We start from the raw sequence: 26,789 nt of genomic DNA, 5'->3' as shown, positions 1-26,789 counted from the left end.
GAACTTGTTCTCGCAACTTTGTACGTAAAAAATGGTTAGGTAAATATAAATAGTTAGTAAATCCACCACACTTTTAAACCAAAATAAGGGTATAATTTTCTTTATTATAAAAAAAAATATTACCAATTAATCCATAATGACAACATCTATTACCAATCGAACCATAATGACAATATCTTTACTTCTTATCAATTATATCAATCAACTGTACTTTTTTACATAATAAAAACGTAATTTACTTTTTATCCATTATAGCATCGTACTTTACATTTACGATTCATGATAGCAATATTATACTTTGTTTTTCATCCATATTAGTAATGCTCCTTACTTTTACTATATATAATAGCAACATACTTTACCATTAATTTATTAGAACATTGTATGTTATATTTATAATACATAGTAGCAATGCACTTTAACCTTACTATCCATAATAGCAAGTTAGCAACATAAGTTAATTTTCAAACATAATAGCAATGTACTTTTCCTTTAATATCCATAATATCAACATAATTTATTTTTCATCCATATTAGCAATGTAACTTACTTTTACTGTCTATAATAGCAACATATTTTTGTTTTTATCCTTATTATTGCATTATACTTCCATTTGCAATCCAAATTAGTAATGCACTTTACCTTGTTTTCTATAATTGTAAATAATTTAATTTTCATCCATAGTAGTAATGTACTTTCCCTTAGTATCTCTAATACTAACATACTTTAATTTTCAACCATATAGTAATGTACTTTACCTATAATATCTTCAATAGCAACATACTTTATTTTTCATCCATATTCGCAATATACTTTACTTATACTATCTATAATCTCAGAACCCCTAACCCTAGCATCCCTATTTTTCATCCATATTCATGATCATTATGCCTCCATCACCCTCCCAAGCTCAAAACCCCTAACCCTAGCATCCATTGTTAAGTGATGAGCTCTTTGTGGTGTTTTGTTGCATTTTAAAGGAAGAAGAAAAAGGTGTTAGCCCAAGGATCAAGCAACAACTCATATCCGTCTTCAGAATCACCCTCTGGACCATTTGTTTGTCCTCGTGTTTCCATCTTGATAATTATTTGGTTGTAGATCTAGTTTCTTAGCATATTTTGGTCCAGAAGAAATGGTTGGTCGGTTTGAAGTGATAAAGGTTGCAGCTTTATAACTCTCGTGAGTCCTATGAGCAATATATCTTGTAGATCTAGACTTTGGTTGAGGTTCTTGATCTTACATGAGTTTTTGGTAACTTTTAGCTAATTTTGACCTAAAATGGATTCTAGACATGCATTGGACATGCATGTCTATAAAGCACCCACTTTTATGCTAGATCTGGTACTCAAAACTCTTCTAGAGTGGTTTGGTTATGGGCTTTTCGAATTAAGGGATTAATGGTTAAGTCATTGTTGTATTTTGCTTTATTTCTACCTAAGGTTTGAGATCTTAATCTCTTTGGGTGTCCCAATGGATAAAGTTGGAAAGTTTATCCATCTAGAGCATGTGAATCACCAAATATGAGCTTTGGAGCTCCTAGGATTAAAATAACAGCTTAACCCACTAAGTTGTTAGAAACCCAGTGCTCACGGCATGGCCTTAGTTTGCCATGTCATGATGATTGGGAGATGCCACATGTTTTATTGAATGAGGGCCATGGCATGGTCATGAATGGCCACGACATGGCAGTTGATTAAAGTCAATGTTTACCATTAACTTTGACCATTGAATTTTTGCTTTGAGCTAACTTTTGGTCAAACTCCTAGATTTGGAAGAAAAGCTAAGGACTCACCTAGTATAACTGTATAGGTGACACATAGCATCGAGGTGGAAGGCACCAATGTCGGCCCACTAGATTATGTTTGTAGGATGCTAACTATCTTTGAGACTCTTACATGTTATGTATTTCGGGTGGCGCCTGTTAGTCCGGGACCCGATGAATACAAGGCAGGCCCCGATGAATATCAGGGGGGGGGGAGGGGGATCAATGTCGGGCGGGGCTTGATGTATGTATGGTATGCGATATTTTGAGGAACTTACTATGCTTTGTGCTTATCATTTCATGTTTATTTTTTCAGGTACTTCTGGTTCTAGATGGAAGGACACAACGTGATCGCACTGCATCCAGTAGAGTTTATTCTGCAATGACTATTTGTGATTTTTACTCTGATGTTTGAGAAAACTCTTACTTGAGTACCTTTTAAAGAAAATCAATGAACGGTCTCATTAAATAAAAATGAATTTTTATTATGAATTTTTGGAACGTTACAAGTTGGTATCAAAGCCTTGGTTTAAGGGATTCGGACACACCCTCAGGTGTGCTTGGACGTAAATTGAGGAATTAGTAAATTTTCAAAAGAAAATGACTTCCATTTTTTTTTTATATAAAAGAAAAGGGGGTGTGATGCATGTAATAAATTCCAAAATCCATTTCGTCGTCCAGTAGCGACAACCGTATTTTTGATTGGTACCGATTGATAAATCCCAAACTTTAGCTCTTTTTTAAATTGATTCAATTGTGAAATAAAATAGTATGACGTATGTATCTAGGGAACAGTCGCTTCAAAGTAAATTCTCCCTAGATACATCTATTCAATTAAATTATGAATCTATGCCAATTCCGAATATAGTAAATTGACTTCCAAAAATTATGAACAGTCGCTTGACGTAAATTGAGGAATTAGTAAATTTTCAAAAGGAAATGACTTCCAAAAAGGTTTTTTATAAAAGAAAAGGGGGTATGATGCATGTAATTAGCCGAGCTCAAATAAGGGGGTGAAGAACCGTTATCCACTCCCGAGGATCGGTGATTTGTTTGACCAGCTTCAGGGCACATCATGGTTTTCCAAGATTGATCTGCGTTCAGGTTATCATCAGATGAGGTTCAGAGAGGAGGATATGTAGAAAACGTCCTTCCGAACTTGTTATGATCATTACCAGTTCGTGGTGATGTGTAACACCCGCAAATCCGAGCTAGTCATTTTAGAGACAATAACAATCAAAAATGACTTTTTGATAGAAGTTTATTTATAGTAAATCATCTTAACTAAGTTATAGTGTCACACCCCAAAACCAAGAACAGCGGAAACGTTCTGGGGTTGAGGACGTCATGTAAAGTATCACAACAGTGTAAAGTAGTAAACAAGCAACAACACCATCCATTGCATTAATAGTAAGATTTTAATACATGCGTGTTCTTTCATTGAAAAAGACATGAAAATAAGTAATCAAAATAAAAGACTATTTGTGACTACTCCGTCTTCTCAAAAACCTGGTCATTGTACCTGTCTACTGGTGACCTGAGAATACAAGTTATTTTGAAAGCGTAGATCAACATTTAAGCTGGTGAATTCATACGTATTTTAGTGTCATCGATTAGTAAAACTTGTAAAGAAAAGACTTTTAAATGTTTGAAGGATAAGTTTGTATAAGTATGAAAACCCTAGAAAATCCCATATTTCCTACTAGTATAAAATGTAGTCTTCTACCAAGACTCGACTGTTTTGAAGGTTTGAACCTCTACATAAATGAAGGTTTTTCCCTTGTACAACTATTATTATTAAATCTAGTCTACCTCATCGATTATTTAAATGTGTCACAAAATAAAGGTAATAAGGAAAATAATATAATTATTGAAATCATATCCTTTTGTACTAGGATAAACACGACGTGGTAACTCGCCGAACAGTACAACCGTAGACATCCGTCGATGTGCATTTTCCCACTCTAGCTAACAGCCGGGTGTAGAATGGTCAATCACGTACCGTGTGTAATATTATCTCTTCATATAGTATGTATTAGTATCTCCTTATATAGTATGTAATAGTATCTCCTCATATAGTATGTAATAGTATCTCTTCATATAGTTGTAATAGTATCTCTTCATATAGTATGTAATAGTATCTCTGCTTATAGTATGTAATATTATCTCATCATATAGTATGTAATATATTTGTATAGAGTCATGAATGAACTGACTCTTGTGTGATTCCTTGTACTAGGAATAGTAAGTAGTATCTCCTAACTATACCTATTATAGTTACTAGTAATGTATGTGTCTAACCGAAAGTATGCCTTTGCTACCCAAAGGTACTGAATTGACTGATAGAACCTTTATGTCTATGTATGTATACGTAATATATAGGCATGCATTTGGCAATATAAAAGTTTAAAAGAAGTTTGTTTGATAAGAACAATTTAAAGTATAAGAATCCTTTGATTGAAACACATCTTGAAGTACATGGAAACCTTTGTTTGAAACGTAGTTATAACAGAGTTTGAAAGGAAATATATAGTATGAAAGACAGTTTGATAAAGAGTTTAGTATGTAAAAATGTTTTGAGAAACCATTTTGAAGTAGTATGCTTGATAAAACAGCTAAAAGAGTAGTAAATCCATTTGTGTACTAGTTATTAATCACATGTAATTGATATAATAACTAATATGAATCAACTTGTATTCCCCCCCCCCCCCCATAAAAGTATTTAAAAACATTTAAAAGGTTAATTAAGGGGTATGAACTCACATGTAGTGAGTGGATTGGATGGAAGTGTCGGACAAGGTGTTAGGTGTCAAGTGAAGACTTGAACACACACAATGATCCTAGTTAACATATAATAAAACATATATGTATCCAATTAGTCATTTAATAACTGTTTAACTAAGTTAAGACACCCTAGGACATGGAAACATTTTGATTCAAGTGCTATAGGTACCAAAGGGTTGCATCTAAAGGTTTCATGGCATGGCATTGGAGTTTATGGCCCAAGGACCACTCCTTATGGAGTTTACGGCCTATGGTCATTTTCCGCATGAGTTTACGGCCGTAAACTCATTGTACTAAGTGCCATTGGGTTTTTTGAGGTCTTATAAGTCAATATTGAGCATCCATTGATCAAGTCCAAGCCTTAGTAAGCATTAGGGGCACAATTATAGAGTTTACGGCCTAAGGACCATTTCCTTATGAGTTTTCGGCCGTAAAATCTATGTGGACTTGGTTTCTTTGATGTTTAAGGTCCTAAACACTTCAAGGAAGTGATCTAGACTAGTATCCAAGGCCAAGGAAGGGACTAGGGTTCACTTTGTCCCATCTTTTAGGGTTTACGGCCCAAGAACATCCGTTGGCCGTAAACACCTTTGATCATGTGATTCATTGTGCTTTCTAGGTGAGAACAAGTCCATTTCAAGTGTATAACAAGCTAGGATAAGTGTACTTACAATCTATAAGCTTGATTGGGTGTTTAAGGTCCAAGAACACTAGTGTGTGTTCTTGGTGTTTTGAAGAATGCTTGAAGATCTAAACAAATGGAATGATTTCATGGATGAAACCTTGTAAGATCACTAGATGATGAATTAAATAAACTAATCAAGGAGGAAAACACTTACAAAGTTGAAGATCAAGAAGGAAAATCATATGCTACTTGAGAGAGAATGGCTTTTTGGTTTGAAGATGGTAAAAAGTGAATAAAATGACTAAGTGTCACTTATATAGTCCTTAGGGTTTTCGGCCCCATACCATTTGGGCCGTAAACTCCATACTCTTGGAGTGTTGGAACCTAAATGTTGCACACTTTACCCTAAAGTATCCTCTCTCCAGTTATCTCTTGCAGTACTAGGCTTTAGAACACTCAAACTGAATTTAAACCGGCTAAAAATTAGCAGAAAGTATTTAACTTTTAATTAAAGTGCTTGATTGTAAAAGATAGAAAGTTTCGGGTTGTCACATATAGTATATGTCACAGGGGTTCCATACATATAAAGAACGTTGAAATCCGAGTTATAACGAAGAAGTTATGGCTCGTTTTACGGCAAAACCGACATGACACCGTGAATCGTAAAAAGTGAGTTTGGGATAAAATACTTTTTATACTTATAGATCTAAAAAAAATTAGTGTATGCTAAACCGAGAACGTACACAAAAAGAACATCTAAATATGACTTCGTATGAAGAAGTTATGATTTTTCTAAGATTTAGCATAGCAGTGCACAGCCCGGAAATCGAATTTTAGATCGATCGATTTTTAGCCGACACAACCTAAATGAGAATTGAATATCTCATTAATAAGAGCTCAACTACATAAAGACAGTAAAAAACGGATGTCGGATGAAAAAGTTATGAATTTTTGGTGGATTTTAACTGTCTAAGTCTGTTAAAATATAACTTTAAAAATAAATTCAAAATTAGCTGATGGAATCTAAACTAAAGTTATAGATGTCGTTGATACCTACGCATTGATGTAAAGACCATCAAAAAGGAGCTCGTATGCAAAAGTTACGAATTTTAGAAGATAATTAGTTTTTTAGGTAACCAGCAAGCGACATGTAACGCGATCTGAGCCACTGCTTCCTCACCACGGCTTGAAACGAGATTGCGACACCTTGACAGAGTACGCCCAAGGTAACTCAAAGTATGACTAACTTATTAATGTTTTGTCCATTACGCCCAATGTAATTCTTGAGTACGCTCGCGTACTCGGTGCTGGCAACCTATAGATAGAGCTCGTTTTTCACTCGTTTCTCCACACTTTCTCAACCAACTCTCTCCCAAACACACCCAAAGCCTCAAGGCTTTTCTCTAGCCTTTCATAGGAGTTAGTAACAAGTCCCGAAGCACCAGAAAGATCCAATAAGAAGAGCTTTCAGCTCAGAAGTTCTATCTACGCAGAGCCCGGTTCTTCGCTAAACTTCATTGTAAGTGAGTTATACTTACACTTCTTTAAGTATAGCTTATGTTTAAGTTCAATATTGTTATTAGGAACTTATAAACCATATAAAATATAATATACAAGTTGTTATTATAATATATTTTAACTACTTGCGGTACGGGGAATCTGGTTTCAAGGGTCGCATAGGGTTGTTGGATTTCAAAAGCGCTATAATGCCAAAATGGTCCTTCCTTCCGGTGTTTCATGTATGGCCCCTGTCTGTACATAGTGGTTGAAAAGTAATGTTTAACACTTATGAAACAATATCACTCATAAATAGTCGCGATAAATTTTAGACTAAAATCTAGTGGTAATAATACTAGGTTTCGTCGAAGGAAAATACAATCGTTAGAAGCGAAGCGCTACCTGAGTTGGGAATCATCATTTTAACAGGCGAGTGCATAGTCCCTTTCATGAACATGATTTTAATATAAGTATTGATTAATGTATTAAATATATGTTTGTGTGTGAAATATTTGTTATTGCCTGAAAGACGTGTTAAGAGCATATATGATAATATATGATGATTTAGGATATAGAGCATATACGATAGCATAGATTAGACTTAGTCATTCGTCCTTAGTCCGAGAGTATAGTGAGGACATGGTTATTTGTCATTAATTTGGGAGCATGGATTGAGACATAGTCAGTTGTCCCTAGTCGGAGAGTATGGAATGGTCATAGTTATTGATATTAGAGTATGGATTAGACATACTTGATCTGGGAGTACGGATTAAGTAAAGAGGTTAATATTAGATATGAGAGTATGGATCGTGTTGTTGTAAGGATCGACGGGGTGGGATAAGAATTGCTTATATAAGATGAAATTGTATATTTTGTGAGTTCTAATATATATATATATATATATATATATATATATATATATATATATATATATATATATATATATATATATATATATATATATATATACACACACCTTAATAAGCATTTAGCCTCAAATGCTGAATTTTAAGAGGTACGCCCTTTAAAGCACCATTTAAAATAACTTTATGCTGAAAAATCAGATGTTATCTGGTCAACAAGTGTGACATCCCCAAAATCACGGCCAGAAAAGACCGATTTTCATTTATGCTTTTTAAAATAATTTCAGAGTAAATCCTTTTGATTTGAAAGAGTCGCAGAACTTGTTCCCAAAAACAAAACATGATAAAACAATGTTTACCAAAGCATTTCATAAATGAAATGTATTTTCATTATATAATCAAAACTCGGGGTGTCATGTTCCGATACCGACCAATAAGCATAAACGATAACATTACAAGTCATTCAACAAATATATACATATGCAGACTTGTAAATAAAACAACTTGATGGTTCATCCATCTTACGCCCTTGCGCCACTTCCTGTAATACAAATAAAACTGAGTGGGTCAGGCTTGGGAGCCTGGTGAGCATATAGGGTTTTCAACCCATAATAAATATATTATATTTAATTTCACCAACCAATCACTATCCCGATTACCCATTCCCGTTATCCTCACTTTACGTCCCTAAAACAACATCTATCTCAAGGGACCTAATCTAGGATTTTCATCGTGACGAACATTACTGCTAAGGGGTTTCCTCAACAATAGATATCCTAAAGGCAACCATGAGGGGGATAGAGTACACCGGTGAACACATCGTTCACAACACCTACAGGTTATGAACCTGCTAGCGTTTCACGAGACTGTCTAGAAGGAGTCTGTGGTCGGTATCCATACTCCGCTGAATAACTACGTCAACAACAACAACATCAAGGCCTCTCATCTTTTTATTACACACCAACTATCTACCCATGTTCTACCCAACATATTAGTAGATAAAAATATATATTTTTATACATACTTTAAAACATGTATAGCATTTTCATCCAATACATATTTCACATAACAGATGAGGCATACCCACATAACATGTATTTCATAGAAAACAAATAAGATCTATGAGATTGAAGAGAGTGAATATACATTCACGCACATAACAACAAAATTATACACATAACATGTATTTCGTATAAAATACTTCATAATTATGCGTTAGAAGAAATTAACTACACACTCACTTGATCAAAAGATGATCGGACAGCACTACGGCTTGTAGAAGTAGTAATCCTCAGCAGATCTGGAAGATCTCTACAAAAATCGAACTTCTCGCGGGCAGAGCTTCGGCTCGGAAACCGCACTTCTCGGGATCTTCGGGATCTCGGGACTTGCTTCGGGACTCGGGAATATTACCGGGGCTTCGGGGTACTTCTGGCACGCAAAAAGATGCAAAACGGGAGAGAGAAGAGAGAAAAATAGCAAAAGAGCCGGCTGCCCTCGCATCCTATTTATAGGAGGCTGAGGCCTCTCAGTACGTGGGGCGTACTGCCTCCGAAACGTCACTGCATGCGTCATCCGAAGTCCTCGAGTGCCAGTGTCGACATTCTTCGCTGTACGCGGGGCGTACTCCGGATGAGTCCGGTGACTCGCCTCCGGATAATACCGAGACTTAATAATTAAATTTAATTATTAATTATTTAATAAACTTCGAAAATTCATATCTTCTTCATACGAAATCCGTTTTCGACGTTCTTTATATCCATGCGAAGGTGAGACTACGCTCTACAACTTTCGTTTAGACTCCGTCGGCTAATTTTGACTTTATTTTTATTATTTATTTTTTAATAGGTCGGGACAGAAAATTTCGTTATAAATTTATAACTTCTTCGTTTGACGTCCGTTCTCGCCTAACTTTTTATCGCTTCGATACTAACAACGAGATCTTCGAATCTCATTTAGATCACTAAGGCTAAATATCGTTCTAACGTAAATTGCACTTTTTACGTCATTCATCGTTGTCGGTTCTGTCGCGAAACTTCGACAGGTCATAACTTCTTCGTTATAACTCGGATTTCGGCATTTTTTATATCCTTGGAAACCTTGCTTCAACTACTACAATATTTTCTAAAGATATCAAGTTTATTTTATACTTAAATTTTGACGCTTATTTTTATTCTTAATTAATCAAACCACATAATTAAGCAATTAAGCACAAAACACATAATACTCAAATAATACACTTCTATTATTTCAAAACGGGTTACAAAGATTAACCTAAACTATTATATCATTAATGACAGGCTAGAAACACAACCATTACAATAAGTGAGTCAATTAATGTTGAACCCGCATTCCTCAATTTCAGCCAACTGAATTGGTCAAAACTAATTGAATCCGTTAAATCCATGTTATATAGCATCCCAGTCTTCTTCAATCTTTGTATGTGTGTGTGTGTTTGTTTGTTTTGTGTTTACAGGTTCGAAGCAGCCATCAACAATACATTTACACTGCTTGTGTTCTGGCTTAAATCAGTCACCGCTCTCAATCATCCACCACTACAAACAACCCACTATTCTTCTCTTTCCCCACAACTTTATATCGCTGCCTTTTTATCTCAAGAATATAGCGTTTTAAGATAAAAATGCATGCGCTTTTTCTCTTATTGTTCAAACTTTCATATTTGTAAGAAGTATTCAAGCTTCTCTCCGCTCCTTCATCTTTTATCTTGGTCTCTACTTCATTCACTTCTCTAATTTTAATTTTCTTTCTTTTTCCAACTTCCGAGAACAAGGGTTTGGAATGATGGTATTATATTAATCAATTTTTGTGTTCTTGGGTTATGTCATCATCGTGTTGTGGTTCTGATTGGTTCTCTCTCATCGTATATGGTTATCCACCTATTTAATTTTTGTTTTTGAATAGCTTGAAGAAAAGGGCGATTTTCGTGTTGCTCAATCATCACAAGTTGAAATCCATTTACCCTTTGCAGGTTTAGTCGCAATCCATCCTCTCCCTTTTTGATTTATATGTTCTTCTGTTTTTATCTAATCTAATTGAATCGAAATTCATCTCAACATAAATATGCGTAATCGACAGTCACATCTCCTCTCCTGTCAATCTCTATATTTAAACCCTCTCTCTGAAAATCCCTACACCCACCAATTTACCCTTTCATTTTTATTAATAGAATATGATTCAAGATAATTTCGATTAGCTAATTTGTTAATTCTTTATCTCATTTAATTTTCAGGGGTGTCGTTTTTGTTGCTGTCTAAGCCGACCTTCTCCTCACTGGTAGAAAGGCTTTCCAAGGTAAAAAAAAATCCATATCTTTCTTTTTGTTTAACCACCACCACTGCCACTTTGGTTCTTTCTTTATATATATGTGTGTATGCTATATATTTGTGTGCATATTTTTTCACCATTTATGTTTGTTTTTAAAGATCGTTTCATATATTTTTTTAATTGATTAAGATGATATGGAAAATAAAACGATTTTTTATTGGTAGAGAAAAGTTTGAATTTGTTTAACAACTTTCGAAAGTGATCAACTAACAACACAAGTTTGGTGAAGATGATCCTTATCCACGCATACATAATGTAATATCTCACTTCCTTTTTGCTTACATTATATTTCCATTTGCCTGTCACGAAAATTTTATGGGCCACCCTGCTTGTATCTTAATTTATTTCTCATGTAGAATACTATGTCAATGTAGAGATATAGCAACCAAGTGCTTAAAATACATAAATTTATAACCTTTGTGGGCGTGAAAAAAATGAACATGTCTTCTTTTCTTACTTTCTAGGGTGAAAAATATGGCCGTGTACCAAGTAGAGTTCGAGTATGTGTTATAATTGTATAAAAAAAATATAAAATTGTAAATATTTTTTTAGTTAAAAGTCTGACTTCATGTTGCATATTAAGTTTAAGTTTCATTTTTTTCTTATATATAGATGTCTTATGGAAGTTAAATGGTAAGAACTTTAATATAAGACACTTCAAAGAAAAGAAAACTAAAGAAGAAAAAAAAGACCAATATGTCCCTAAGAGAGTAATAAGTGGTGTTTTGCTCTTCTCAACTTAATAATTTTACCATAAGGCCCTTACATGTATCATGCTTACTCATTCATTTGTGTTCAATTGCAGAATTTTTGGAAGGACATCCCTGGTATTGCATTTTAATAAATTTGAATGCTTTTTGGGGAATGATTAAACAAGTTATAGGGGTTTATAAATTTCAGATATTCAGAAACACATAATTATTTTAGTTTTTATTCATAAATTGTATATTATGTTTCTTAGTGGTGTTTTAGTTTTTAACCCACAAATTTTGGTTGAAATTCAAAAGTATTTGCATTATTATAGCACATCAATGGAAGGTTACAACTTTAATTGTTTTGCTTCTTGCATTTCCCATTTCCTTTTCTTAAATGTTTTTAAAATTCACTTTAAAAAGCTAAAGCAAATCTTCATTTTGTTTTAAAAAAAATATATTTTGAAATTCAAATATGATTTTAAATTCCATTTGACATAAATATATGAAGTAATGCCAATATACTAATTTTAATATTTGATCATGCAATGTATCTTTGCTTAAATTACAATGGTCCAAGTTAGGCTTCTTCATCCATGAATACAAGCTTAATAACAATCATTCAATAAAGAGTTACAGTGCAACTAAATTCATATGAGGATTTAAATGTAAATATAAGAATTAACGTGTAGTTTATAAAAATAGTTTACCGTGCATATGGAACATGAAAAAACAATTTTTTATAGAAATGATATTAATTTAAAATTTGAGTAGTTTAATAATAATTGATTACTTAAACTATTAATTAAAGGATAACTTATAAAAACAAAAAGAAAGGTTAAATTGGGTTATAGTCAATGATAATCAAACTTATAAGAGCGACACAACACGTTAATAATCATAATTTTGTAAACATTGAAACTGAATTTTACAAATAGGATCATCCTACAACCCTTTTAATGGGTTACAAGAAATCTATAAGGTTTACAAATTGTGAATTTGATATGGTATGACAAAACCAATAAAAATATAAAATATTATAAATATTAATTTACAATTTTATAGTCTCAACTTACAATTTTATAGGTCTCAACTCAGGATGGTGGTGCGACCAATTATTCAGAAATTCATTATATGTTATGTTATCGAAATAAAATCAATTCACCGACAAAAAAATTATTTGATGTTAGCTGAAAGAAAATAAATTGTCGAAGATAACATATGCAGTGACATAAACAACTCTTTATGTCACGTGCAGCTTTTAGGTCATTCATCGATTTCATTTTTTAACTAAGGATATTAATATTACCAATTTTATCCCTTGAATTTTATGAGAGTGGTAATCGATCATGGTTCTCAGACTTTCCATTATGTGTCGGTGATGGAGTTGAAGTACTAGTGCACGAAAATTTTATTTGCATCCCTGATGATATGGTGATTCCCTTCACTGTAAAAGAAAAGTCATTGAATGTTTTGATTGATGCAATCTTTCCATCCTTGAAAATTTATAGATTTGAATCAGGTTATATTATTCCACATGCAATTTTATCCACAAGAAATGATAGTGTCGATGAGATTAATAATTATTTGATCGGTCGATTCAATGGAAAAGAGATACTTTACTATAGTTTTGATGAAGCCATAGACGATATAAATAAATTCTCTCTTGTGGAATTCTTGAATACACATAGTGTTACTGATTTACCTCCATATTAACCTACGACTTAAATTTGGATGTCTGATAATACTGTTACTGAATCACAACTCATCAAATGGATTTTATAATGGCACTCGATCGATATGTAAAATTTTTCACCACAATGTTATTGATGTTGAAATAGTTGTTGGTCAACATGTTGGAAAGAGAGTATTTTTGCCAAGGATCCCTCTATATCCATCTGAAGATGACATGTTTCTCTTCCAGCTGAAGCGAAAACAATTTCCAATTCGATTATGATTCGCGATGACAATCAATAAAGATCATGGACAAACAATTCTAAGTGTATATATTTATACTACAAAATCGGTTTTCTTGCATTGACAACTTTATCTGATATTATTCAGAGGGATATCACGTACCAAAACAAAAATATTAGTGAAGTCTAACAATCAATTCAATAGTAGTGAAGTTTATAAATCAAATCTGGTGTATAAAGAAGTTTTATACGATTAATAATATACAATCAATCATGTGTTCGTACACATTTGTAAATAGTTTGAATTTTTATTCTTACTGATTTCGTAGTTACTAGCATAACTCTTATTAATAATATACAATCAATCATGTGTTCGTACACATTTGTTCAGTAGCAGTAAAGTATTTGCGTAAAAAAAACTAATCGTCTCTAGAAACTAATTTTTGAAAAAAAAAAAAAAACCATTTGCACCCGTCGCTTGACGCGGATAAACGGCTAGTATGTTTGTGTGTGTGTATGTGTGTGTGTGTGTGTGTGTATATATATATATATATATATATATATATATATATATATATATATATATATATGTGTGTGTGGGGGGGGGGGGGGGGGGGGGGGGGAGGAATATACATTACAGCCCCACCTAAGCTTAGGTACTAAACCTCTTGAAAATACATTATTTTACTATATAAAGATTACGGCTAATGGATTCACGATTAATACTTTAAGATGTAAATTCAAGATCGACACAATAGGGTTTAGGGTTTAGGGTTTAGATTAAGGGTTTAGGGTTTAGGTTTAGGTTTAGGGTTTCGGGTTTAGATTTAGGGTTTAGGGTTTAGATTTAGGGTTTAGGGTTTAAATTTAGGATTTAGGGTTTAGTAATGTTCACTTGGGTGAAGTAATAAACGATAATTGAAGAAAGAAAACAGGGATGGTAAAATGATAATGAAAGAAAGAAATGTTGTGGAGGATGATATATTTACCAAGTGAAACCAAACCAGATATATCTAGCATGTTAAAACGACAAACAAATCAATTTTCATTCTTACTTATGTTTTAATAGAATATCATTGAATTAAGTTCAATTATGGAATGTAAAAGATCAATTAAATATATTTTTATTGCAAATAATTATTGAAGTTTATAAAGAAAATAAAAAACCAATATTTTTTTTTTAATATAAATGAAGTGTTTTGTTTTTCAATTGAAAAACTATATCCAATGATTTTGTGAAAAGCTTGATTGAATTATGACATGTTCTTTTTTTATCTTTTATTCTATTAGTTTTCATTTACAATTTAGTAGAGTTGATTAAATGGTCACCATTTTTAACGCTTTAAATTCTTAGACACAATAAAGAAAAAAAACATAAATTTGATGAATTTAATACGCCACATGATTAACGAAGAATACTAAAAGATATATCATGATTAGTTTGGATATAAATTGATCAAAACTATATTGTGTGTGTGTGTGTATATATATATATATATATATATATATATATATATATATATATATATATATATATATATATATATATATATATATTCTTCTACGAACATTGTTTACACCACTATAAATGCAGACAAAAAACCGTGTATAATTTCTATAATTGTTGGTAGATAAATAGAGTGAAAGATTCTAACCTCTGCATGTTTTTTTATTGAAATATATATTCTGGGAGGAAAGCATTTGATTCCTCTATGCATGTCATAACCACAAATAGATATCGCAGGGGACCCAAATATAAACTGTGATATAAAAGCTTACGATATAAATAGATATACCCTATCTTCATTCATCTTATATAATTGAAGCAAAACCAGATTCAAAACCATATAACATCTTAAATAACTGTATGCAGTCATGATCATATGAGCGATAAAGAATATAACTTGTAAAAAATAAAACCTTATTCTCCTAAAATTAGCTTCCAAGTAGTTATGAACAAAAAGTTTGGATGAAGTAAATATCAAGTCATTTATCAAGCTCCACAGCCTTATCTGCACCCATCGATCTATAAGGCGCTATGTTGATCGTCGTTCTCAGATGAAGCAGTATCTCATTGTCAATGCAATCGTACCTGAAGTCAACAAATCAAAAGTCAAAACATGACATACTGTGTTTGACACGCACCGGACTAACAAATGACAATGAGACAAAATTTGCAATTTTTGTCCCACCCAAAAAGGTAGAACAAGGTGGAGCATGGACTCACTCTCAATCTCTCGCGTGTGCAAAAGACGTAAATACCTTTGTCATCCTCATCATCAAAATAGCCATAGAAAACTTGTTTGGTTTTGTCCTGTCCACTCGGGTCTTTATTAACAAATGCAGCGGGACGCTGCATTTGTTACAAGATGACTGGACAGGACAGGACAAAACCAGACAAGCTTTCTACGGCTATTTCGATGATGAGGATGACAGGGGCATTTACGTCTTTTGCGCACACGAGAGATCTAGAGTGAGTCCATGCTCCACCTTGTACTACCTTTTTTTTTAGGGGGAGGGGGGACAAAAATTGTAATTTTTATATGATTCACATCAGTAGACAGTAGACAGATGTACTCACAAATTCTTGCAAAGGGCATCAGTAACCTTGGAAAGCGCAATAATCCGCATTCTCGAATCCATAACTTTGTCCTCGGAAAACTCCTCAAACTCTTGTTCCAAAAAATGTGATAATTTCTCAACATGCCCTTCAAGTTGCTGCTGCTGATCCTCAAACAAGTTCTGTTTAATATTCCTTTCCAAATTTGTCATTTCATCGCTAAGAAACGTGTCACTAAACATGTAAAACGCAAACGGATACGAATAAGAAAGAATCCGCCTCGATCTAAACAGCCTTTTAGCCCCATTTCTCACCCAATCATAATCCTTTATTTCCAATTCCCTGGCTTCCATTTTCACTATTTTCCTCTCTAACTTTTCCTTCATAATGATTTCAGCCTTTAAGGAATCCGTATGTGCTTTGAATCGACTATGATAATGAGAATAACGCACAATTTCTATTTTTGCACGTTTTATGTTTCCTATTTGTTCTTCATTGAACCTTCCACATGTGTGGTTAGCTATACTATCCCATGTGTGTTGTATACCCGTTGCTCCACCACATAGCCAACTACAAAATCAAAATCAAGCTTCTCTTGTTACTTTTTTTATTTAGGGTTTAAATGTAAAAAAAAAAAAAAGGAAAAGATTCTAACCAGAATGGTTGACCACATATACATCGAACAAGGTTGCATCCACCATTTTTTTCAACTGGTTTATGACATTTTGGACAAGTTTTTGTATTAACTGTGATCCAATTACATGTCTCTGACTCATCTTGACATTTTTTTGACCAAAGTTCCCACATTTGACATGAACATGGAGAATGTGCTTCTGAAGAACAACTAAAACAAAACTGAACACCACAAGCACATTCAACCTCACAATACTCATCATCTTCAACACGAATGGCATTTCCACAATGTGGGACACTTGGACACCATTTTACCCTTTTGTTATCTTCAATATATGACTCCAAAAGGTATCTTTCAAACTTTTCAGCCAAATTAGGATCCTTTTTGCTCACATAATTTCTGATTTTATCCTCATCACAAACCACACTGCATCTAGAAGCCATGCAACTAATTCGCCTACTTTGCCCCTCGTTTATCTTCACAACAAAATGCTCCGTCCAACCTTAAAAAAAAAAAAGAAAATGTTACTTCCCTATTAAATTCTTTTGGGAAAGAATTTTTTTTACTTACAAGTGTTGCAAAAATAATGGCCACAATCCATTGTTGTCATCTTATAGAAGGGGACTTCCTCCAAGCATATTTCACAAAGTACAATAGAAGATCGATGCTTTGAAGAAACATTGGAATCATTGGGTACCATTACACATGCTTCCGTATAAAGCCTATCTTTTCCATTTTCTACAAGCACTTGAAAGACTTTATCAACATCCCATCTATGATGTATAAGTAGAGTCCTTGCTTGATGTTCCCTTAAAGATAACAAGTCCATTACTCTTTGTAGATCTTCCCTCTACACAAAGTAAAAGTCAGAGTCACAGTTAGTCAGTGCCAATTAAAATGACATAGGTAACATGCCTTACCTGTGCAGTCGATACACACTCTTTTGTGATAACCTACATGTTGATCAAAAAGAGGAATTACATTTAAATTTATAATACAACAAATGAGGATGAGGAGGGCAATTATGTCTTTTGCAGAGTTTGGTGGGTAGGACAAAAGATTGCAATTTTTGTCCCATTGACATATGTACAACCTAATGTCCCTTCATTTTTCTAAACATAGTTTCCTACATTATAGACAAAGACCTACAACTTTTCACTATGAGCAACTTCTTCATATTGACAATGATAAAACTTTTTGAGGTTTTAGAGATTGATAACTGCCTTAAACTTAAGCTAATCAATATGTTTATGGAAATATGATGGAGTTCACAAACTAAACTTTATTGGGTTAATTTTTAAACTTTAAAAGTATTAGATAGAACACGATTATTCAAAAGTTGACTGCTTTTCTTGGGAGAAAGTTGATCTATGTACACCGATTGCAAAACGTATGAGTGATCTTAGTTATTTTTTTCAAAAAGAATCAAAATTTCATGGGTTTAATGAAGCAATTCCTACCAGAATCACAAAACGTTAAAGGGTAAAAACGACAAACCCTAAACTTTGATTCTTGGGTTTCACAAAAACAGGGGATTAGAAAAGAACGCTGAAAATAAAACCTTTATTTTCGTTTTTTATTGCCATTGAATGAAAGAATCTTCACAAATATTATAATAAATATAAGATAAACATTAGCTGCTTGATTACCTTACAAGACGAACCATTGCGGCTCGTTAAAGCAACATCTGCACGACGATCACAATCATCATGGTCTTCAAAGGCATAGTACTCGTCCTCATCGCAATAATCGCCATCATCGCAGTAATCGCTATCGTACGGATCCATGTCTATGTAAAATATAGTTTTTTACAACGACCAAGTCAATTTTCGTGCAGAAGGGAAGGGGAGAGAGCTTGGTATGGAAGCAAGAAGCCAAAGAGATTTAAGGGAAGCTGTTGCTTCTGTTTTACTTGTTGCGATTGGATTGTTTGAGAAACAAAAGAGGCAATGTGTGTAGTGATTAGGAAAAGGAGTAGGAGGTGGAAGGAGATTTGGGGAAGTGGGGATGAATTTCGGCACTTCTTTTATAGGTTTAGATGAGTGTGGTAGACCCCCATTGGAGAGTGGAGACGTCGAAGTTGTGATTTGTGAGTTGTGAAAGTTGTGTGATCGCTTAATAAGTAGAGACTAGAGAGAGTCACCACATCAAATAAATCGGTCGGTTTGTTTCGATTTCTACCCCAACTGGTTTTCTTATTTCCTTATAAAAGATAGTGTTAAATAATTTAAAAAAAAAAAAAAAAAAAAATTTATATTTAACAAGAGTCCAATACTCGAAAATATATTTTATTAACTTTATCTCAATTAAATTCCTTTCCTTTTTATAAAATGGTTAACCTTGTACTCTTAAAGTTTACATCTATAATATGTTTATAATATATTGAACTGCGTATGATATATATATATATATATATATATATATATATATATATATATATATATATATATATATATATATATATATATATATATATATATATATATATATATATATATATATATATATATATATATATATATATATATTATCTTATAAAAGAAATCTAACTATTTCTAAAAATAGATTGATTATAATAATAATATTTTTTTAAGACGTCCAAATAATGAAGCTGATAGTACAACTAGCCATTAATAAAATAATATTAAATTTTAACCACATTTTGAATTCAAATATTTATCATCAAATCTCCTTATATTTCTCAGCAATATGGTTCCCTCAAATCCCGGATTTATTCAAATTTTGAACCCTTTTCGATATCCTTAAATTTAGCATGTTAATTTAAATATCCCTCCAATCGCAGATACCTCTTTGTTCCCTCGTCTGCTATAAAGCCCACCGTCTAGGAATAAAAAATGATTTCATCTCCCAAATAACACCATAGTTTGATTATTTTGTCTTCGACATGTACTTTCTTTTGTAACATAACATTTTTGTAGAGGAAACATATCACCGAAAAAATTTACACACCCCGCCGCTTTGCGCGGGTACGCTGCTAGTATATATATATATATATATATATATATATATATATATATATATATATATATATATATATATATATATATATATATATATATATATATATATATATAGGAAAAGTGAATATACTCTTAAAGGTATATAAGCTTAAATGTCCAAACTCACCATACTATGTTGTTTTGTATCATATGTGTATATTATAATTGTCCAATGTTCTTATAATTCAACTTATAACTTGATTTACTTCTAAGATTTTTATAAATTTCACATTTATCTCCTCTAATATATAATTTTTATTTTCAACTTTAATATATACCCTAATAGGTGTTCGGCAAAAAGAAGTGATATAAAACCAAAACAATAGTGAAATTTCGAAAATCTTCAAACTAAATCAAGTTAAGGTTGAAGTTTAATAACATTATAATGAATATATCAAACAAAACAACTAACTATAGTGAGTTTGGGTACCTAAGCTTATATACACTTAAGGGTATATTCACTTTTCTCTCTCTCTCTCTCTCTCTCTCTCTCTCTCTATATATATATATATATATATATATATATATATATATAAACATTGATTTATTTAAAAGAAAAAAATTAAATATAAAATTCTAAACATTTAAGAAGTTTTAATTTATAAGAAAAATGAGAAAAAACTATTGAATTATAAAAATTAAAATGTAATTAAAAGGAGAAACTCATTAAGGAAATTAATATACATTTATTATTCCATTTAAATACTATGTGAAATTTAAAAAAAAAAAAAAATAGAAGAACCATAAAATGACATCTTGAAAAAAATTAATTCAAACTAACCACAAAATGATATTTTACAATTTAAATAACAATGTGACAAATGGCAAAAAAAACATTCATTTATTATAGTAATTTTTTTTTAGGGTGGAGTGCTTAATATAGGGGTTCGACATTAAATATAATGGTTTTTGTTTAATTATAATATTTTATTTTTATTATTGGTTAGGTTACTATCATAAAAAATAAAAAAATCAAGTATATTAGGTTTTTTATAGATTAAATCTATTGATTTTTCTATTAAAAAATATCTTATATTTTTTTAATTTGATCATTTTAATATGTTTACTGATAATCTTTTGACTTTATAAAAAATATTATATATATATATATATATATATATATATATATATATATATATATATATATGTGTGTGTGTGTATGTGTGTGTGTGTGAGAGATCCATTGAGAACTCGTGGTTTTCCAAGAACCTGAAAACTAAAGGTGGAAATATTTAATGTTTAATCTTTTTTATTAGAAATATTAATAAAAAGTTTTAAAAATTAACATAATAAATCAAGTTTCAGATTTTGTTTTAAAAATGATTTTCAGTTTTTTTAATAAAAAGGAGATTTTCTAATTTTTTTTTTTCAGATAACAATATTTTTTTTAAAATTGAAAAATATATTTTTTTTAAAAAGCTACAAATTTTTCAAAAAACTAGCAACTTTTTTTTTTTAAAAATCTAGATTTTTTTAAAACTGCATTTTTTTTAAAAAAAAAGATTGAAATTAAAAAAAAAAAAAAAAAAAAACTAAATTTTTTTCAAAAAAAATGCATTTTTTTAAAAGTAAAATTTTTAAGAATCAATAAATTAAAAAAAACAAAAACTCTAATTTTTTTAAGAAAAAAAAAATCAACGTTATATATATATATATATATATATATATATATATATATATATATATATATATATATATATATATATATATATCCATATTTTTTTAAATGTATATATGCATATTTATTATACTATAATATTGTAAGTAAATCATAAAAAATCTTATTTTTATTAATCAATCTATAAACATAATATTACAAGTATATTCGATACAAAAAAAATATAAAAAAAATATAAAAACCACAAAGATTCACAGTATGATCATTTCTTCATATCAAGATTTCCATATTTTCTTCTATTTTTTACTTTTCACCTCTTCAATATTTTCCACAAATTCTTCAAAATCTACAAGAAAATTTAAAAAACAAATGATTAATGCAAGAACACTAATGTGAATCATATGTGATTCCATTGTGATTTACATGTGAATCATATGTTATTTACATGTGATTTTCATATGAATTACATTTAATTCATATGTGAATTACATGTTATTTACATGTGAATCACATGTAATTCTTATGTGATTCACTTTTGATCTACATGTGAATCACATGTAATTCATATGTGATTCATATGTAACTCATAATTGATTCACTTGTTATTTACATGTGAATAACATGTTATTTACATGTGAATCACATATAATTCATATGTGAATCACTTGTGATTTACTTGTGAATTACATGTAATCTATATGTAAATTACATATGAATAACATGTAACTCATATGTGATTCACTTGTGATTTACATGTGAATCACATATAATTCATATGTGAATGATATGTAATTTATATGTGAATCACTTGTGATTTTCTTGTGAATTACATGCGATTCATATGTAAATTACATATGAATCACATGTAACTCATATGTGATTCACTTGTGATTTACATGTGAATCACATGTAATTCATATGAGAATCACCTATGATTTACTTGTAAATTACATGTGATTAATATGTAAATTACATATGAATCACATGTAACTCATATGTGATTCATATTTTATTTACATGTGATTTACATGTGCATTACATGTAATTCATATGGGAATCACTTATGATTTACTTGTGAATTACATGTGATTCATATGTAAATTACATATGAATCACATGTAACTCATATGTGATTCACTTTTGATTTACATGTGAATCACATGTAATTCATGTGTGAATCACTTGTGATGTACTTGTGAATTACATGTAATTCATATGTGAATTACATATGAAGCACATGTAACTTATATGTGATTCACGTGTGATTTACATGTGAATTTAAGGGTGGTAAATAGGTAAATTAAATATTGGAAAATTGTTATGATGGGAATACTACAAATGTAGATATGAAAATTCAAGATTAGAATTAGAATTGGAATCAGAATGTAAAATTTTGGTTGGACGGAATGGAATTTAATACTAAAAATGAAATCTTTATTTATATTTAAATATTTTATGTTTATTGTAAATGCATAAAACAAATTTTTTTTATTTTTATTTATTTATTTCTATGTAATGAGAGCATTTTAGTCTTTAATAAAAAAGAAAAAAATGAAAATATTGAGTACCTTTGATGGAAGCAATCATGGCTATGAAAGTCTATTCCACATTGGTGGAATCTTTTGAATTGGTTTCAGGAAAGAAATTCCAAGATCAATTCACTGGAAACAAAGAACAAAAAAATTGAGTTAAGAAATTATTTTGTAACATCCATAAAATTTCAGTAAAATTTAAACTTTCCAAAACAATCCTTTTTCTATAGAAGTGTTTACAAAACCATTGTTTCCAAAATATTTATTTAAAATTGGAATCATTTACACATGGGTCTCAAAACATTCACATTATCAGAGTTTCCCAGAAACCATAAGTCCAAAACGTGAGGATGTGTACGGTCACGCCTTTGCCTTGCCAAAACATCTGAAGCACCTGAAACAATAAACTGAAACCGTAAACACAAAGCTTAGTGAGTTCTCCTAAAGTACCAAAACACAAATAGTAGCACATATACAAATAACAGCATGTAATGGGTCCACAACTTTACAGACTGGATTACCCCTAAGCCCACAACATGAGTCTGGCTTGCCTATCGGGCCTACATCTCATGTCTGGATTGCTCCCGAGCCCACATCATAAGTCTGGCTTGCCCCTTGGGCCCACAGCTTATGTCCGGTTTGCTCCTGAGCCCACAACATAAGTCTGACTTGCCCATTGGGCCCACAACTTATGTTTGGCTTGCTCCCCCAGTCCTTAGACTAGAATAGAAAAGATTAGCCCACAGTACGAGTCTGACATGCTTTGCCCGACCCTCAGCTCGAATCTGGAATGCTCATGTGTCCTCAGTATGAGTATGGCATGCCCTCCCTGGCCCTCAACTCATATCTGGCATACTCAAGGGTTGGCTACAACACGAAGCAGTACAACATTAACCCCAACCTACACAAGATGTGAAACATATAACAGATAATATCCTATACAGATAATCAGACAATATCACAGGTAGTCCTACAGGTCTACCAGAATAGCATATCAATAACTAGCATACTCATACATATCTATTCCGTACTCGGCATGTCAACAATATCAGGATATCAATCAAAAGGCCGACATTGGTGCCTTCGACCCTGTTAGTACAGTGAGGAAAACTCACTTGAAGCAAAAAAACACATACTAAGACTATCGAAGTGGCTGAGATGAATCTCCAGCTCCTTGGACACCTACAACAATATTAATAATCTTGACTTATCTCATATTTCAAGTTTTAGCTAATAATATGCCTTAAAATACTATTATTAGCATTTTATTATAAAATGTGGTAATGAGCCAAAATCCATAAACAAAAGGACTTATAAAATAAATCTCGTAGTAGATATTTATTTATTTATTAACAACAGACATGAATCTTATGTATAACTTAACATCTCAAAATATGATGTTCATGAATTACCAATACCAGCGAATACTAACAACATAAGTCATAAAATTGTCCCAACATTAACCAAGTTAACAATGCTCACTTCCATTTATTTGAATTCGTAAAGCCCATAAGAAAAATATACATATAGCCCATCGCCCAATAAATGAATAGTCCATTAGGTCAACGAGCACCACATTCATATACATCTTGTCGTACATCAGTTCCCAGTCCTAATGTTGCCGGCGACGCCTCTTCTCCAATGAAGTCTTCTTCTCCGGCGGAGCTTCCATCTCCGGAGACTCCTAGTTTTCGATGTCCAATAGTGAACACCCAAACAAGCCATCCTTCTATTACTTGAGACCGGTGATAGCCACACGCACGATTCTCCACACACCGATATCAGCTTTGTCACACCCCCAAACCGAGACGGGGGAAACGTCTGGGGGCGGAGGACGTGATGTACAGTATCATAGCAATGTATAAGTGGAATCAACGCAAACATAACCATTACATTGATAAAGTAACGTATTTACATATGTTCAACACATGTTTGTATGACATCAAAATGTATAATAAAATATAAAAGGCGTGACTCTGGAAGCTTTGTCTTCTCAAAATCCTATGGGTGTACCTATCTTATCGGTTCCCTGAGAATACAAGTGATTTTGAAAGTGTACCAACATTTAAGTTGGTGAGTTCATAAGTATGTTTTAGTGCTGGAAAACTTGTCTTTGTACTTTTAAAATACTAGTGTGTTTCTCAAGAAAATCCAATATTTTCTATAGTGAAAGTAGTGTAGTCATGTAGGTTTCTTGTATTTGTATATTGTATTAGTGTACTTTGTGTTAGAAAAACAGTGTATTGTATCTGTATTTGTATGTATTCCTAGATACCATCAATTGTAGTGAAAGTAGTGTATTGTATTAGTGTCTTTATAAAACCTTAGTATGAAAACCTGGTATTTTCCAATTGTAGAGGAAGTAGTGTACCATAGTAGTATTTGCATGAAAACCATGTATGAATGTCTGGTTATTACCAGCTGTAGTGTAAAGTAATGTACCATAGTTTTATTAATGAAAATAAAACCATTTAAAGTAGTGTTAATACCATAAACAAACGTTTTAGTTATATTGTTGTGAGTTTCATATAACCATGCTAATATGACCTAGTGGCCTCTACGACGTTCTTCAGGCGTCAGTATTATGACATTTGTCACCCCCATGCATGTCTGCCTAACTGTAACTAGCAGTTTGGGTGTGGGATTGTTAGTCTCGTATAAATCTATACACAAACCTCACGCTCTCCATCCGGGAGACTCTAGTTATAATTTATAGGACTTGAACATGTACCCCGTAGGTACCCAAAGTAGTGCCTCACAACCGTGTATCAACTAGTTTACGTGTAGTGTTATAGTGTCTTAGTGTTCTCTTGTATTAGAAAATGTATTTATTACTTTATAGTGTAAAATAATTATACTTAAATAATTATTTTAGTAGCGTATTCTTGTAGTAGTGAAGTAGAGTAGTATTTCCCAAACTATACATATTATAGTTTGAATAAATGTTTTGTTAGTGTGTGTTATTCTTAGCAAATTAATGTAGTGAATCCTAAACTATATCAATTATAGTTTATTCCTATTGTTCTATAATGTAGTGAAACATTTGCAATATATTTGTATGAAATTAAAATACCATTACGCTCAACATATTATAAATGGGTTGAAATATATAAAATATTTTTAGAAGTGTAGTGAATACTCGTTATGAAACAATTGAAAAGGTTTTAAAATATTTAAAAATATTTTTCTAACACAATAGACCTTGTGTTTTACTTGTATTCCCAACCCCCCACCCTAAAAATATTAAAAATGTTTAAAATGTAGGGGTATAAACTCACCTCGTACGTGCATTTGAGTTCCGGATAGCGAAGCGGTAGAGACAATCCTCGATTTGTTGTTGTACGAGCGAATGACGTTACCCTAAAATAATTATTTTCGACATTGTATTTGAATTAATAATAATAATAATTTAGATAAAGGGGTTAAATAATTAATTAATTGTAAGTAGACTTACTATTAAATTGGGAATAAATGGGAAATGTTGGAAATGGGGTTTACGGATGGAACAATGGGTTTACGGTTGGATCATATTAAATTATGAAGATTTGAAGTCCACTTGAAGATTTGAAGATGACTTTGAATGTTCTTGAATGAAATTATGAGGTTTTGAAGGAATAAGGGTGTAAACACTTGAAGATAGAGAGGATTTTGGGATGTTCATGTTTGAAGGTTGAGAGAGTTTTGAGGGTGTTTACGGTTGGAAATGAGTGAAATGAATTGATCCAGGGTGTAAACACACACACACATACACACACACACACACACACACACACACATATATATATATATATATATATATATATATATATATATATATATATATATATATGAACTTGACCGTGAACACATGCTCTCCTTTTGATTTAGGTTGTAAACACTCCTTGTGAGTGTCTTGTTGGTCATAAACTCCAATTAGGAGTTGTTTTGATGAATTAACTTTG

The 26,789-nt window shown here is 31.8% G+C and overlaps 1 protein-coding gene and 1 long non-coding RNA gene across 2 annotated transcripts; one reads left to right on the top strand and one right to left on the bottom strand.

The window, feature by feature from the left end:
* The first annotated feature begins 9,872 nt into the window (after positions 1–9,872).
* LOC144999742 (uncharacterized) lies at positions 9,873–11,932 on the top strand. Its single transcript, XR_013660988.1, has 3 exons — positions 9,873–10,520; positions 10,782–10,843; positions 11,682–11,932. It is a non-coding gene; the product is annotated as an uncharacterized LOC144999742 (long non-coding RNA).
* Positions 11,933–15,267: 3,335 nt separating this feature from the next.
* Positions 15,268–18,834, bottom strand: LOC145001881 (putative E3 ubiquitin-protein ligase ARI2). Its single transcript, XM_078961212.1, has 6 exons — positions 18,328–18,834; positions 17,599–17,631; positions 17,249–17,528; positions 16,700–17,180; positions 16,066–16,614; positions 15,268–15,576 (listed from the first exon to the last, which is right to left on the bottom strand). Exons 1-6 carry the CDS (start codon positions 18,463–18,465, stop codon positions 15,471–15,473), a joined length of 1,587 nt encoding a protein of 528 aa, XP_078817338.1. The 5' UTR covers positions 18,466–18,834; the 3' UTR covers positions 15,268–15,470.
* Between the last annotated feature and the right edge of the window lie 7,955 nt (positions 18,835–26,789).

The sequence above is a fragment of the Lactuca saligna genome, chromosome 6 (assembly GCF_052625555.1).
Source record: "Lactuca saligna cultivar CGN05327 chromosome 6, ASM5262555v1, whole genome shotgun sequence".
NCBI lineage: Eukaryota > Viridiplantae > Streptophyta > Magnoliopsida > Asterales > Asteraceae > Lactuca > Lactuca saligna.
The sequence above is the reverse complement of the archived record's forward strand: the minus strand, read 5'-3'. Positions and strand labels throughout refer to the sequence as shown.